We start from the raw sequence: 14,829 nt of genomic DNA, 5'->3' as shown, positions 1-14,829 counted from the left end.
CTGCAGGGGAGGGCAGTTGGGAGCAATCGGGCCAGCAGGGGAGGGCAGTTGGGGGCAACTGGGCTGGCAGAGGAGGGCAGTGGGGGCAATCGGGCTGGCAGGGGAGGGCAGTTGGGAGCAATCAGGCCAGCAGGGGAGGGCAGTTGGGGGCAACTGGGCTGGCAGAGAAGGGCAGTGGGGGCAATCGGCTGGCAGGGGAGGGCAGTTGGGAGCGATCGGGCCAGCAGGGGAGGGCAGTTGGGGGCAACTGGGCCGACAGAGGAGGGCAGTGGGGGCAATCGGGCTGGCAGGGGAGGGCAGTTGGGGGCAATTGGGCGGGCAGGGGGGCAGTAGGCATCGATCAGGCTGGCAGGGGAGTAGTTAGGGGGTGATCAGGCTGGCAGGCAGGTAGGCGAGCAGTTGGGAGCCAGCAGTCCTGGATTGTGAGGGGGATGTCCGACTGCCAGTTGAGGCCCGATCCCTGTGGGCAGTTAGACATCACCCAAGGGGTCCCAGATTGGAGAGGGTGCAGGCTGTGCTGCAGGAAACCCCCCCCCCCAATACACGAATTTTGTGCACCAGGCCTCTAGTATATTAATAATCTAAGTCAGTAGTCGGCAAACTGCGGCTCACAAGCCACATGTGGCTCTTTGGCCCCTTGAGTGTGGCTCTTCCACAAAATACCACGGCCTGGGTGAGTCTATTTTGAAGAAGTGGCGTTAGAAGAAGTTTAAGTTTAAAAAATTCGGCTCTCAAAAGAAATTTCAATCATTTTACTGTTGATATTTGGCTCTGTTGACTAACAAGTTTGCCGACCACTCATCTAAGTCATAAGATCTAGATCTAGTATGTCAGGGAGAAAGATAGGCTGTATTATGAATGATAAAGGATTAATACTGGGCTTGATGCTGAAGCTGTTACTTGCTGCTATTCCTAGCAAGTAAAAGGTCCAAACTGGAAATACAGCAAGGTATTTTTCCACAAAAACATGCTTGGTATTATCCTTCACTTTCTATAAGATTTCATATGTCCAATTTTGCCTGATAGTTGAGCTGGCAATATTTTTTTGAAGAGGATGCTGACAAATTAGAAAATAGCTTAATGAACATTTTTTAAGTCACTTATTTATACTTACCTTAAATCATACACAAAAATTAACTCAAAATGGAGCAAAGAGCCCTAGCTGGTTTGGCTCAGTAGATAGAGCGTCTGCCTACGACGGACTGAAGGGTCCCAGGTTCGGTTCCCGGCCAAGGGCACATGCCCAGGTTGCAGGCTCAATCCCCAGTAGGAGGCATGCAGGAGGCAGCCGATCAATGATTCTATTGCATCATTGATGTTTCTCTCTCTCTCTCTCCCTCTCTCTTCCTCTCTGAAATCAATAAAAAAATAAATATATATTTTTTAAAATATGGAGCAAAGACCTAAACATATAAGAGCTAAAACTATAAAACAACTCTTGGAAGAAATTACTGGGGAAAAGCTTCTTCACATTGGACCTGGCAGTGATTTCTACAATATAACACCAGAGCATAGGCAGCAAAGGAGAAAGAGAAATTGGACTTCAGCAAAATTAAAAATCGTGCATAAAGGGCATTATCAACAGAGTGAAAAGGCAACCCACAGAATGAGAGAAAATATTTGATAACCATATATTTAATGAGGAATTAATATCCAGAATATACAGAAATCTCCTAAAACACCACACAAAACAAACTACCAGATTAAAAAATGAACAAATAACTTAAATAAGCATTTCTCCATAGAAGATATAAAAATGGCCAATAAGCCCATGAAAAGATGCTCAACACTATTAATCATCAGGGAAATGCAAATCAAAACCACAATGAGATACCACCTCACACCCATTAGAATGGCTATTGCCAAAAACAAAACAGTATTGGTGAGGACATAGAGAAGTTGGACCCTTGCACATTGCTGGTGGGAATGTAAAATGATACATCTTTTGTGGGAAATGTTGTCACATTTCCACAAAAATTAAACAATTACCGTAAGATCCAGCAATTCTTATTCTGGGTATATACCCCCAAAAAATTGAAAGCAGGGACTTGAACAGATATTTGTACATTCATTTTACAACAGCAGTAGAGGCCCCCAGCCCCACCCCCTGGTCGAACTCCTGGACAAAATCCCAGTGAAGGGGACAATTTGCATACTACGCTTTTATTATATAGGATTTTTATAATAGCTAAAAGGTAGAAGCAACCCAGTTTCCATTGAGAGATGAACAGATAAACAAAATGTGGCATGGAATATTACTCAACCTTAAAATGGAAGGATATCCTGACACATGCTACAACATGAACTTCGAAGACATTGTACTAACTGAAATAAACCAGTCACAAGAGAACAAATACTGTATTTATTCGACTCACACAAGGCATCTGGAGTAGACAAGTTCATAGAGACAGAAAGTAGGATAGTGGTTGTCTGGAGCTGGGGTTAGGGGAAAAGGGGAGTTTGTGCTCACTGAGTACAGAGTTTCAATGGGGCAAATGAAAAAGTTCGGGAGACAGATGGTGGTCTGAGTGCAGAACAATGTGAATGTATTTATTGCCAAGAACTGTACACTTAAAAATGGTCAAATGGTAAATTTTATGTACATACTACCAACATAAAAAAGGCACTTATTAATTATTTTTTCAGTTATGTGTAATAGCACAAGCTTGTAAATCTAAATGGAATCAGTTTATAGTTTGAAAAGACTTTTTAAAGTTTTTTATCAAATAAAGACTTTTAGAGAATATGGAAGACAAAAATAAATATTAAAGTGAAGGGGGCTTATTTAAATTAATCTGTGGTTTTAAATAATTGTATATGTATTTTTTTATTTGTGGTGTGTTGTTTTTTTTAAATCCTAGATTACGTTTGGCCTCTTTCGATAGTAGTGGGAAAATAATATGTAGTAGAACAACTGGCTATCAAATACTTACACTTGAAAAGGATCAGGTACGTTTGATTACTTTTTTGTTTCATTATAATATTTGTCTTTTGAATCCTTTTAATTAGAATTTAAATATATATATAACCTAATAATATATAAACATGTAAATTGACCCTACCTCCGTTAAGCCCACCAGCCAATCAGGTGGTTAATTTGCATACACAGGCACCGAGTGACCAGGGGTGGAACCTCTGGGCAGTGTGGGAAGGCGGGGCCAGAGCGGAAAGGGGCTGGGCCTGAGTGGAAAGGCGGTGCCGGCAGCCAGGGAAAGGAAGGCCCATTCTAGCACAAACCTTTGTGCATCGGGCTTCTAGTATATATATATTTGTATTGATTTCAGAGAGGAAGGGAGAGAGAAATAGAAACCTCAGTAATGAGAGAGAATCATCGATTGGCTGCCTCCTGCACACCCCTACTCGGGATTGAGCCTGCAAACCAGGCATGTGCCCTGACCAGAATTGAACTGTGACCTCTTGATTAATAGGTCAACCACTGAGCCACACCAGCCAAACAGAATAAAAATTCTTAAGTAGAATTAACATTTGATTTAAAGGTTGGTTTGGCAGTGTTTTTGAAGGTAAAGATGTAAATATCATGTTCACTTCTGCATAGTTTACCCCATTCTACTAGAAGTACAACTAAGACAAAAAAAGAAAACACAATTTGATTTTGAGGGACAGGGAAAAGCTTTAATATGGAAATAATTATTTATCCTCAAGGAGTTATGAATCTTAATTGCTTCATCCATTGTCTTCATAAGTGCATTTATTTATGCAATAGCAAATACTTTGAAGACAATCCAGTCTGTCTCTATGTAGTTCTTGAATATTAAGAGAACATTATTCTCTAGCACAATAGGTTTCTAAAATAATAGACATCTGTAATGTTCCAAGATTGTGTAAAGCCATTTGTTTCTTCATTTTTCACATTCATGTTGAAGTTTCAAAATGTCATGATGAGAAAGTAAACCATTTTAGAAAAGTAAAATGAGAGCTGTTAAAATATTGCCGAAATTTATTTCTATTAAAACTAACCACCATTCCAAAGGACATACTGTTTTATTAAAGGGTTCAGAGCCTATAGTTCATATAAATTATTAGCAATTTTCCTTAAATTGAAGACCCTCTCATGGAACATCAGCATTCAGCATTACAAGGAACCCTGGAACTGATAGTTCTAGCCTCACATACTCTGTACAGCATTTTTACAGAGGGTCCTCCAATCATTGTAGGAACTCTGGCAACAGAGCTGACTCTCTCATGTGGTAGATAGTATTTAAGTAGGTAAGAAAGTTCAAAGCTGCCTCTATTGGAATTCTCTATCAATGTGTCCCCTGGAGCTGCATGAAAAATGACTATCTTTACCTTCTACCTGGAACTTCATAAAAAAATATTGTCATGGCTCAAAGCAGCCAGAGACTTAAAAAGCACTAGACCAAGATAATAATTGTATTCCAAGTGTTCCTTTATTTGTTCATTCAGCAAACATTTGTATCTCTGCCACATGCTAGTTTCTATGTTGGAAGTGAAGAAAGTAAAGAGGAGCTTATGTTATACTACAGGGTTGGTGCACAAAATCCATGCACTGGGGCGGGGGGGTCCCCTCAGCCCAGCCTGCACCCTCTTGCAGCCCAGGACCCCTTGCTCCTTACCACCCACCTGCTCATTGCTCCTTAGCACTGCAGCGGAGGTGGGAGAGGCTCCTGCCACCGCCGCTGTGCTCGCCAGCCATGAGCCTGGCTTCTGGCTGAATGGCACTCCTCCTGTGGGAGCATCTGCCCTCTGGTGGTCAGTGCGCATCATAGTGACCAGTTGTTCTGGTCATTCCCCCGTAACGGTCGCTTAGGCTTTTATTTTTTATTTTTTTAATATTTTTATTGATTCAGAGAGGAAGGGAGAGGGAGAGAGAGATAAAAACATCAATGATGAGAGAGAATCATTGATTGGCTGCTGCCTCCTGCATGCCCCACACTGGGGATCAAGCCCGCAACCTGGCATATGCCTTTGACTGAAATTGAACCTGGGACCCTTCAGTCTGCAGGCCGATGCTTTATCCACTGAGACAAACTAGCTAGGGCTTAGGTTTTTATTATATAAATAGATAGCTTAGTTTAAGTAGCATGGTAGAGATGAACACAGAGTAATGAGTAACGTTGAGGGAGACGTCTCTAACCCTTACTATGGGGTTGGGGGCAGGTGTATTTATTGGGGTAGTTAGAAGAAGGGAAGACAGCTCAGGGAAAACCACCTCTCGTAGAGAAGTTGACAAGTGAATGGATACCTGAACCAAGCTTCAAATGTTGAGTAAGATGGAAGCAAGGGAGCACATGGATCATTCAAGGATCTGAAAGAGGTTTGGAAGAGTTCAGTAGACTACAGCCAGGGCTGTGGATGGAGTTTGGACTTTTCTCTGAGATCTCTAGAGAGTTACGAAGGATTTTATTTGGGGAGTTTTATATGTGTGTTTCACATAGGTTGTAGATGTTTGCTATGGAAAAATTAGAAAATATAAATAAGTGAAAAGATAATCATACTTATCCTAGTTAGAGATGACACCAAAATTAAATTTTACTGTTAACTATTTGCAACTTGCTTTTCCCCAACTTTGTTGTGCATAGCTTTTCTTATCAATAAATACAGGGTGTCCAAAAATATGTATACACACCTTGAATAATTATTAATTCCAATGGGTTAAATCTGAAAAAACAAAAAACAAAAAAAAATCAATTGAGTTGTCAGCTGTTAAAGTATGTAAACATTTTCTTGGGACACCCTGTATTTAGCCGCACATTTTTATTTCTGTATAATATTAGTTATTTTGTATATACCATAATTTAAATAATTTTTCCTTTTTGTTTTTTTTTTGGGGAGGAGGGTGCATTATTATAAAAAAAATGTACATATATCTTTGTACATTTTTCTCATTTTTTTAAATGATAAATTCCAAGAGATAGAATTCTTGTCAGATAGTATATACATTTCCTCATAGCCAAATTGCCCTCTAGGAATACTATCCAAATTACATTCCCTCCAGCAGGCAGTTATAACCAAGATTAGTGTATTATCATTCTTTCTAATCTTTTCCCAATATAAAAAGTGGAAACAAATTATATTTAATTTTCATTTTTTTGGTTACTGGTATAGTTGGGGTTTTTGTTTGCTTCTTGGACATATTATTTTGTGTAAATTGATAGTTTATATTCTTTATGTTTAAATTTTTATTAAGGTATTTGTTTTCTTGTTAATTTTTAACAGCTTTTATATATTAAGAGTGATAATGGCATTCTCCCTCCGGAGAGCACACTTGTGCCACTCCCTTCCTCCTCTCCTTCCCCCTCCTAGGCTCTCCTGTTGCTTCTTCTATGCCCTTCCTTGTTTCACTGACCTAAGTGTGTTTTTCTGCAGTCAATGAATTCTTACTTGCTTTTCTTTAAAAAAAAAAAAAAGAAGTAACACAATTGGTGATGTGCTATAGTTTTCCCATTGTGTCATTTGTTTCTCAAACTTCATGAAGTAATCTATCAATCCAATCACTTCATGATTTCTTCTTTTGGTGTGGTACTTAGTCTTAATAATTAGGATTATATAAATAGTCATCTCTGCTTCTTTTCTATTCCTTTTATTTTTTTTAAATTTGAGTATTTTGTGATATATCTGAAATATATCAGATTTACCAATGTATTTGAAATGCCATTTTTATCATATACTAAATCCTAGTATACTTGGTTTCATTTCTAAACTTTCTGTTATGTTTTGTTGATTTCTTTGTTGTAGAGACAACAATACATTGTTTTAACTAGACTAACTTTAAAATTAATTTTAATACCTAGTAATACAAACCTACCTTCATTCTCTTTTCAAAAATCTCTGGGTTTTTTATGCATGATTATTCTATATCAGATATAGAATCATTTTGTCAACTTTCCCCTCAAAAATTCCTATGAGGACTTTGATTTATATTTGTTAGTATATATGCTGTTGAAGTAGGCACTGCTTTATATTTGTTAAATATATATACCGTAATTTGTGGAAAATTGATATAATTCTTTCTGAAATATAATATTTCCTACATTTATTGAGGTCTTCTCTTATGTCCCTAAAATTTATAATTTGTCCCCCATGTTATCCTATATAATAAAGAGGTAATATGTAAATTGACCATCACTCCAACACAAAAAATTGTCACCCCTATGTGGTCAAAGATGGCCGCCCCCATGTGGACACAAGATGGCCGGCAGGGGAGGGCAGTTGTGGGTGATCAGGCCTGCAGGGGAGGGCAGTTGGGAGGGACCAGGTCTGCATGGGAGGGCAGTTGGGGGCGGTCAGGCCAGTAGGGGAGGGCAATTGGGAGGACTATGCCTGCAAGGGAGGGCACTTGGGGGTGACCAGGCCTGCAGGGGAGGGCAGTTGGGGGAACCAGGCCTGCAGGGGAGGGCAGATGGGAGGGACAAGGCCAGCAGGGGAGGGCAGTTAGGGGTGACCAGGCCTGCAGGGGAGGGCAGTTGGGGGTGACCAGGCCCACTGGGATCAGGCCTAAACAGGCAGTCGGACATCCCTCGAGGGGTCCCAGATTGGAGAGGGTACAGGCTGAGCTGAGGGACACACACACACACCCTGTGCACGAATTTCGTGCACCAGGCCTCTAGTTCCTATATATTTCCTGAAAGTATAATGCTAAGTATTTTATATGTTAGCTAGAGGCCTGGTACATGAAAATTTGTGCACTGGTGGGGGATCCCTTAGCCCAGCCTGCCCCCTCTCTGTCCGGGAGCCCTCTTTCTAAAAAATCAATTAGAAAAAGAAACGAAAGTGAATGAGACCTGAAGTGAGGGTGAAGAAATGATAAATGCAGTTTAAGGTATATTTAGTTTGAGGGCATTCAGGTGAAAATTTGATAGGCTTGCGGGTCACTAGGTCTGTAGTTTTCAAGCAATGCCTGGGAAGTAATGATTAACTGAGATAACCTACAGGAAATGTGTAGAGAATATGACAGGAAGGAAACCTAGGGAGCACTGGTATTTAAGGGATGAGCAAAAAAAGTAATCTGGTAAGATATTCAAGATGGGGAGTCAGTTTAGTAAATGTGCCTTCACCTGGGTTATTGCTATTAACTTTGACTAGGCCATAGTGGCTCAAGCATCTTAGCACCATCAGCCCAGGTGATTGCCTCACCTGACCCATCATCTTACCCATCTTACTCACTTTCCCTGTTATAGAGAATATAGAGAAATAGTGCATGAGTGTGTGTGAGAGACATTTCTGTTCCTTACTTTTTTGTTGTTGTTGTTAATTCTCACCCAAGAATATTTTTCCATTGATTTTTAAAGAGAGTGGAAGGGAGAGGGGGAGACTAAGAAACATCGATGTGAGAGAGACAATTGGTTCCTCATACACGCACTCTGGCCAGGGCCAGTGAACCTGCAACCAACCGGAATCGAACCCGGGACCCTTTAGTCCAGTGGTTCTCAACCTTTCTAATGCCGCGACCCTTTAATACAGTTCCTCATGTTGTGGTGACCCCCAACCATAAAATTATTTTCGTTGCTACTTTATAACTGTAATTTTGCTACTGTTAAATGAATCGTAATGTAAATATCTGTGTTTTCCGATGGTAAGAGCCTAAGACCATCGGAAAACACAGATATTTACATTACGATTCATAACAGTAGCAAAATTACAGTTATGAAGTAGCAACAAAAATAATTTTATGGTTGGGGGTCACCACAACATGAGGAACTGTATTAAAGGGTCGCGGCATTAGAAAGGTTGAGAACCACTGCTTTAGTCCATGGGCCAACGCTCCATCCACTGAGCCAAACCGACTAGGGCTCCCTACCTTCTTTACCCAAATTTATCTTGCTGTTCCCCCAGCAGAAAACTATATTGAACCTATGTCAATCATGCAGATGTTCCAGTTTTTCCCTCTTTATTCCAGGAATACACTCCAGAAGCATCTGCCTTAGTAAAAAATTAAAAACTCTAGTTTAACAGTGATGTGTAGCATATTCTCTAAAATGTATAAAATAAGTTGAAACTAACGCATATTATTGCAGAGACTGTATCCAAGTATTGAAGAAGTAAAAATTATAATTTCAGTACTGCTGCTTTTACTCTAATGATTTATTCTGGTCACCAAGTGCTATAAAGGGTTCCAAACAAGATATCTCTGGCATGGGTCATGGTTATATTTGTGGCCCTCAGGTGTGTTATCCACTCCTGTCTCTTTGGGATTTCAAGACATTCTCATGTGTATTGAGGTAACTGAACTTGAAGTTGATTTTACATGGTGCTTTATATTCCAATAGACAAATGACATGTCTGCATTACAGACAGTGGGAAATCTTAGATAAGAATAGGAACAATGATTGTTGGTAATAATGACTCCTCACCTTCATCCTAATTATTTTCTATACCTAAGAGCCCTCAGAAATTGAAGCCAAATGAGAAATCTACATATATCTGGACTCTGTCTATACAGAAAATATGTAGGTACTTGACAGAAATTTTTCAACAATGAAAGTAACTACTATAATTGAGCACTTCATAGATGTCTGCTTTGCTGAGCCCTCTGTGTGCATTGTCTCATGTAATCCTATGACGTGGGCACTCTGATTGTCCCCATTTTACAGTGAGGACACTGCAGTTGACAAGGTCAGTGATTTGCCCCAAATCACACAGCTAGTGGGTGGGAGTTGTGAGATTTGAGTGGTGACTCTCAGACTGCAGATGCAAGTTCTTAACTACCATACTATCTCCTTCAGTTCATTCAGTTCAGCAATTTGGTTTTCTACTTGTTTTTTTAATATTACTATCTACTTGTCATTAAAGCAACAAATTTGTTTTATAGGAACAAGTAGTGATGAACTTGGACAGCAGGCTTCTGATCTTCCCTTTATATATCTGCTGTAACTTCCTGTATATATCACCAGAAAAAAGAACTGAAAGTAATCATCATCCAGAAAATCCAGAAAACTGAGGACCTTTTCAGTTGGAAACAGTAGCACTTTGAAAACTTTTCGGCCAGCTTTAATTTAATGGCCCTATGTTGTTCACATCTAAGGTGACTAACAATGACAAAGGCCTTAAGAACTGTACAGATAAAACAGAAGACTATTCTCATTCTCATTACGTTTCTGTGACTATATTAAAAACATTTTAAAGACAAGAATATATCTGTCAACCCATTTCTGTTATAAAGATGTCAGCTCATGATTTTAGCATCAGTAGAAAATCACTTAGGTAAATTTCACATTTCTCTGCAACCAAATATAGATTTAATTTTTTGATTAAACTTTGATCCTACTTAATGTTAATGTACCTCAGTTATCCATCTGTAAATTTTGTCTATAAGAATGCTAAAGGAATAATTTGAAAAGCTAATTGTAAATTCTCTTTCAATTGATGCATTTAAGGCTGTTCTTTAATTTTTTCAACTGCTCTTTATGATTCCTCCTATTATCCTTCCAATATGTAGTTGTTTTTAATCATTAAATACTTTTTTTCATGGCTTTGGAGACTAAACTGAAGACTTTTTATTTACCTTAAACATTTTTATGCTATTTTATTTTATTTTTAATTTAGCTTTTCTAGGGTTTTAACAACAAAAGAATCAGCTTCAGACTTGCAAATGACTGGAATGGGGGGGGAAATCAGTGTGACTGAGTATATTCGTTTGCCTTACATGGTCTTTTTTCTTTTTTTTACATTTTGTACAAGTTTATTATTAGCTCATAAGATTATTTATGTACCAAATATTAAACTCTAAATATTTTAATATTCTCTGCTCTTTAGAATTATTTGTTAAAATTTTAGTTGGGAATCCTGTTTCCTACTTAAGCTCAGGACTTTATAACCTCTGAATTGAGTGCCTTTGAGTTACACATGCTAATAGTTTCATAGTAAATATAAATAAGGTTGGAGGATGTCATATAGAAGCAGGTAATAAAGCATATAATGTAAAAATATATCTTATTTTTGTCAAAAATGAGATGTACACTTGTCATGATTTATATGTGTTGGCTTCTTGTATTTACTGCTGTTTTGAAAATAGCCATGCTCATGGTCTTTCAGAGTGAATTCTTTTTGTGGTTAATGTATATTTTTAGTATGTTTAAAAAATGGGAATCACTTTTATGTATCTGTACAAATAATAAATACCCATTTGGAAAATGAATAAATAAGTTCTTATATGAAATGGACAAAAACAAACCTTAGTTGAAACCAGAATTTTTTTTTTTAGTATATTTTATTGATTTTTTACAGAGGGGAAGGGAGAGGAATAGAGAGTTAGAAACATCGATGAGAGAGAGAAACATCGATCAGCTGCCTCCTGCACACTCCCCACTGGGGATGTGCCTGCAACCAAGGTACATGCCCTTGACCGGAATCGAACCTGGGACCCTTCAGTCCGCAGGCTGATGCTCTATCCACTGAGCCAAACCGGTTAGGGCGAAACCAGAATTTTTTAAAGTTAGATATTTTCCAATTAGATTTAACTTTCGGAATTTATGGATAGTTTTTCTTCCCCAGTAATATGTCGATAGATTTATAAATTGCTTTTGACTTTTCAAAATTCATCCTCCCAAGTTAATTTAAAAGAGGCTTTAAATGCCTCCCCTTCCTCTGCCCCCAGAACTGCAGTTTAAATGTTTCTAATACAATAATTTGTCTGCATCAAGAGGCTACATTTCTTATTCTTTTATTTGCTATAATTATATTTCATAAGATGCCTTTGGATTTTTTTAACGTAATATATCAGAGATTCTTTACCCTTTATATATTAAAAAATGTAAATACCAATCGAAGTTTTTATAATAATTGAATTTTTACAAATCTTGGGAGTAAACATAATTAAGGTTTTGAGTATCTTAGTCAAATTAGCTATTTTGTTGCACTTATATAAATCAAATTGGAATTATATATGGTTCTCTTTTTTTTAATTATATATGGTTCTTGTGTGTTGGTTCTTTCCTGACCAAATTGCTTGTGTCATCCACAAACAAAATAATTACTTTAGTCACAAGAAGGTTGTGTTTTCATTTGAGAAACTGGGAATTGTTAGCTAGTACTTCACACTGATAGTAAAGACCTGCTTTTGTTTTCTGACCCAATACTTTAATGTTTGCATACTTTTTACTCTTTTCAATAGGAATATTTTCAATAAAATATTAGTATCAGCTGACATCATATAAACTATATATAAAAGCAATTGCCTTATATATATACCCTTTGCAAAGTCTTTTTTCTTAACATGGTAGGAATAGAAAAAAATACCCAGTAATAATTATTTTTGTTTAACTATCAATAAAGAAAAGGTCCTTAAGCCCTAGCCAGTTTGGCTCAGTGTATGGAGCGTCGGTCTGTGGACTGAAAGGTCCCAGGTTCGATCCCAGTCAAGGGCATGTACTTTGGTTGTGGGCACATCCCCAGTAGGGGGTGTGCAGGAGGCAGCTGATCGATGTTTCTAACTCTCTATCCCTCTCCCTTCCTCTCTGTAAAAAACCAATAAAATATATTTTAAAAAAATAAATAAGCCGAAACTGGTTTGGCTCAGTGGATAGAGCGTCAGCCTGCGGACTGAAGGGTCCCGGGTTCGGTTCAGGTCAGGGGCATGTACCTTGGTTGCGGGCACATCCCCAGTTGGGGGTGTGCGGGAGGCAGCTAATCGATGTTTCTCTCTCATCGATGTTTCTAGCTCTCTATCCCTCTCCCCTCCTCGCTCTGAAATATCAATAAAATATATTTTAAAAAATAAAATAAATAAATAAATAAAAGGTCCTTAAGAAAAAATGTTCCAGAGTCACATGCTACAGTATTAAAGAGGGATTATGAATGTACCTTTCCTTTAAAATATACATAAATACATATATTTGGCTTGAAATTTAACAAGCCAAAATTAAATGAACAGTGCTAGTTACTAGCTTTTTGAATTTTATTTATTTTAAATTGATTTCAGAGAGAAAAGAAAACGGAGAGATAGAAACCGATGATGAGAGAATTCTTGATTGGCTGCTTCCTGCACAGCCCTTACTGGGGATCGAGCCCACAACTTGGGCATGTGCCCCTGACGAGAATCAAACCCAGGAACCTTCAGTCCACAGACTGACCCTCTATCCACTGAGTAAAACAGGCTAGGGCTAGTTACTAGCTTTTTTACCAAGTGTTTAACAGCCAACATTTTACTGAATTTCAAGCCTTTGAATACTATTACCATTGTTACTAAACAATTCGTGACATCACATGCAAAAATAGGGTTACCAAGACTCTCTGTGGGTATCTAAATTTGAGTTCATTAAAATAAAATTTACTTTCTCAGTCACAGTAAGCACATTGCAAATGCTTAGTAATCACACGTAACCACTGGCTACCATATGGGACAGTGCAGATAGAATATGCCCATCATTGCAGAAAGCCCTATCAAATAGATTTGGTCTAGAATATCAGACTGTCAATATTAAAACTACGTCAAAAGTTTTATTCCCTTAAAGGTGAACCCATGTAAAGAACAGTAAAGATAATAGAGCCAGAGTACAAATTAGGTGATGATTTGCCAATCACCTAAGATGATATATTGAGTCATATTTCAAGCAATGTGGATCAAATCGATTGATGGCATTTAAAAGGAAAAAAAAAAAAGGCATAGTACAGTTCCCTTCCCAACCAGATCCTGAAATTCTTCCCAAGGTTCAGGGTACAGGTGTAAAAAAGCCAAGTCTCCAACAACAACAATCACTGTTAACTAGTGGTCAGACTAGATCTAACTAGGGGAAAATTACTGACTCAATAGCAGGCATCCATATGGAATGGTAAAGTAGGATACTTTTGTAAAGGATTATCTGAAACAGGACTGCAAAGGTAAAACAAAATTTAACCAAGGCTAGAGATAGTACATTTGCAGAGAATCACAGATGGTTCATGTTGGTTCTTACATAAGGTACACACAATTTAAATACAGTTTGGCTTTACTGAGGAAATCTGGTTGGTTGGGGAAGAAACACACAAATATGATCACGAGTGTTGACCTCCCCGCTCAAATTCTATCTCAATGGCCTTAGAATGAGGGAACTTCAAACCATGTATTGGAAATATACAGTATTTTCTTCCAGATACAATGCTGAAGATATACAGTGCTGGATAATGTACAGTACATCTTAAGAGAGGGCGACTTGATCAGTAAATAGGAAAGCCCTAGCAGAACCCACTTTCTATCCCACATCTTAAAGGGGAGGAGCCATTTATTGCCTGAGATTGATCCCCTTTATAGAATTTAATCCTTTGGTTTTTTCCTTTTTATTCTTTACTCTTTTCCTCTATACTGACTCATTCACAACAATATTTAATTGGGTATAAGATTCTCCCATCTTTGAAAAACCGTCGGTGACACATTTACCTCTACCCACTATATGATTTGCCCAACATCACCAAACTCCCAACGGGTTCTCCAAATTGTCTTCACTTCAAAAGCCATCCACAACTCAACTTTATTAAAACTTTCTGAGTCTACAATGACTTCTGCAAACTATTACAGTCTCCATGTGTTTGGATTTTTTTTTTCACTTCTTTTAACATTTAAAATTGCCCATGTTGTTCTCCTTTTTAAAAGCAGCCTTCTCTTAAACTTCTCTGATATCACACTCACCCTGTTTTCCTCCTGTTTTTCTGGTCATTCCTTAGTCTTTGTGGGTTCTTCCTCTGGCTTTCTCCAGAACCTTTTCCTGAGCTTGCACCAGGTGGGTGACTTCATGCACTCTCTGGGCTTCAATTGAACATCTGTATTCTGATGATTCCTGCTTCTGTGGTTCCAGCATAGATCTTTCTTCTGATTTCCAGAAACACATCTAGTTGGCATCTCCTCTTGGGTGTTCAAGATGGCACCTCAGATTACCT

At 38.3% G+C, this 14,829-nt stretch overlaps 1 protein-coding gene across 2 annotated transcripts in view; it reads left to right on the top strand.

Annotated features, from left to right (window-relative positions):
• Nucleotides 1–10,719, top strand: part of GMCL1 (germ cell-less 1, spermatogenesis associated) — a 53,743-nt gene extending 43,024 nt beyond the window's left edge. Inside the window, exons 13-14 of one of the 2 annotated variants that reach the window (XM_080684081.1) lie at nt 2,862–2,949; nt 9,791–10,719. In XM_080684081.1, the coding sequence (XP_080540207.1) occupies nt 2,862–2,949; nt 9,791–9,919 (217 nt within the window). In that variant the 3' untranslated portion in view covers nt 9,920–10,719. The remainder of the gene's footprint in view (nt 1–2,861; nt 2,950–9,790) is intronic. The other variant, XM_080684082.1, reaches the window with a different exon arrangement.
• The last annotated feature ends 4,110 nt before the right edge of the window (nt 10,720–14,829 follow it).

The sequence above is a fragment of the Plecotus auritus genome, assembly GCF_963455305.1.
Source record: "Plecotus auritus genome assembly, chromosome: 8".
In the NCBI taxonomy this organism is placed as follows: domain Eukaryota; kingdom Metazoa; phylum Chordata; class Mammalia; order Chiroptera; family Vespertilionidae; genus Plecotus; species Plecotus auritus.
Note: the sequence above shows the minus strand (reverse complement) of the source record. Positions and strands in the feature narration are given on the sequence as shown.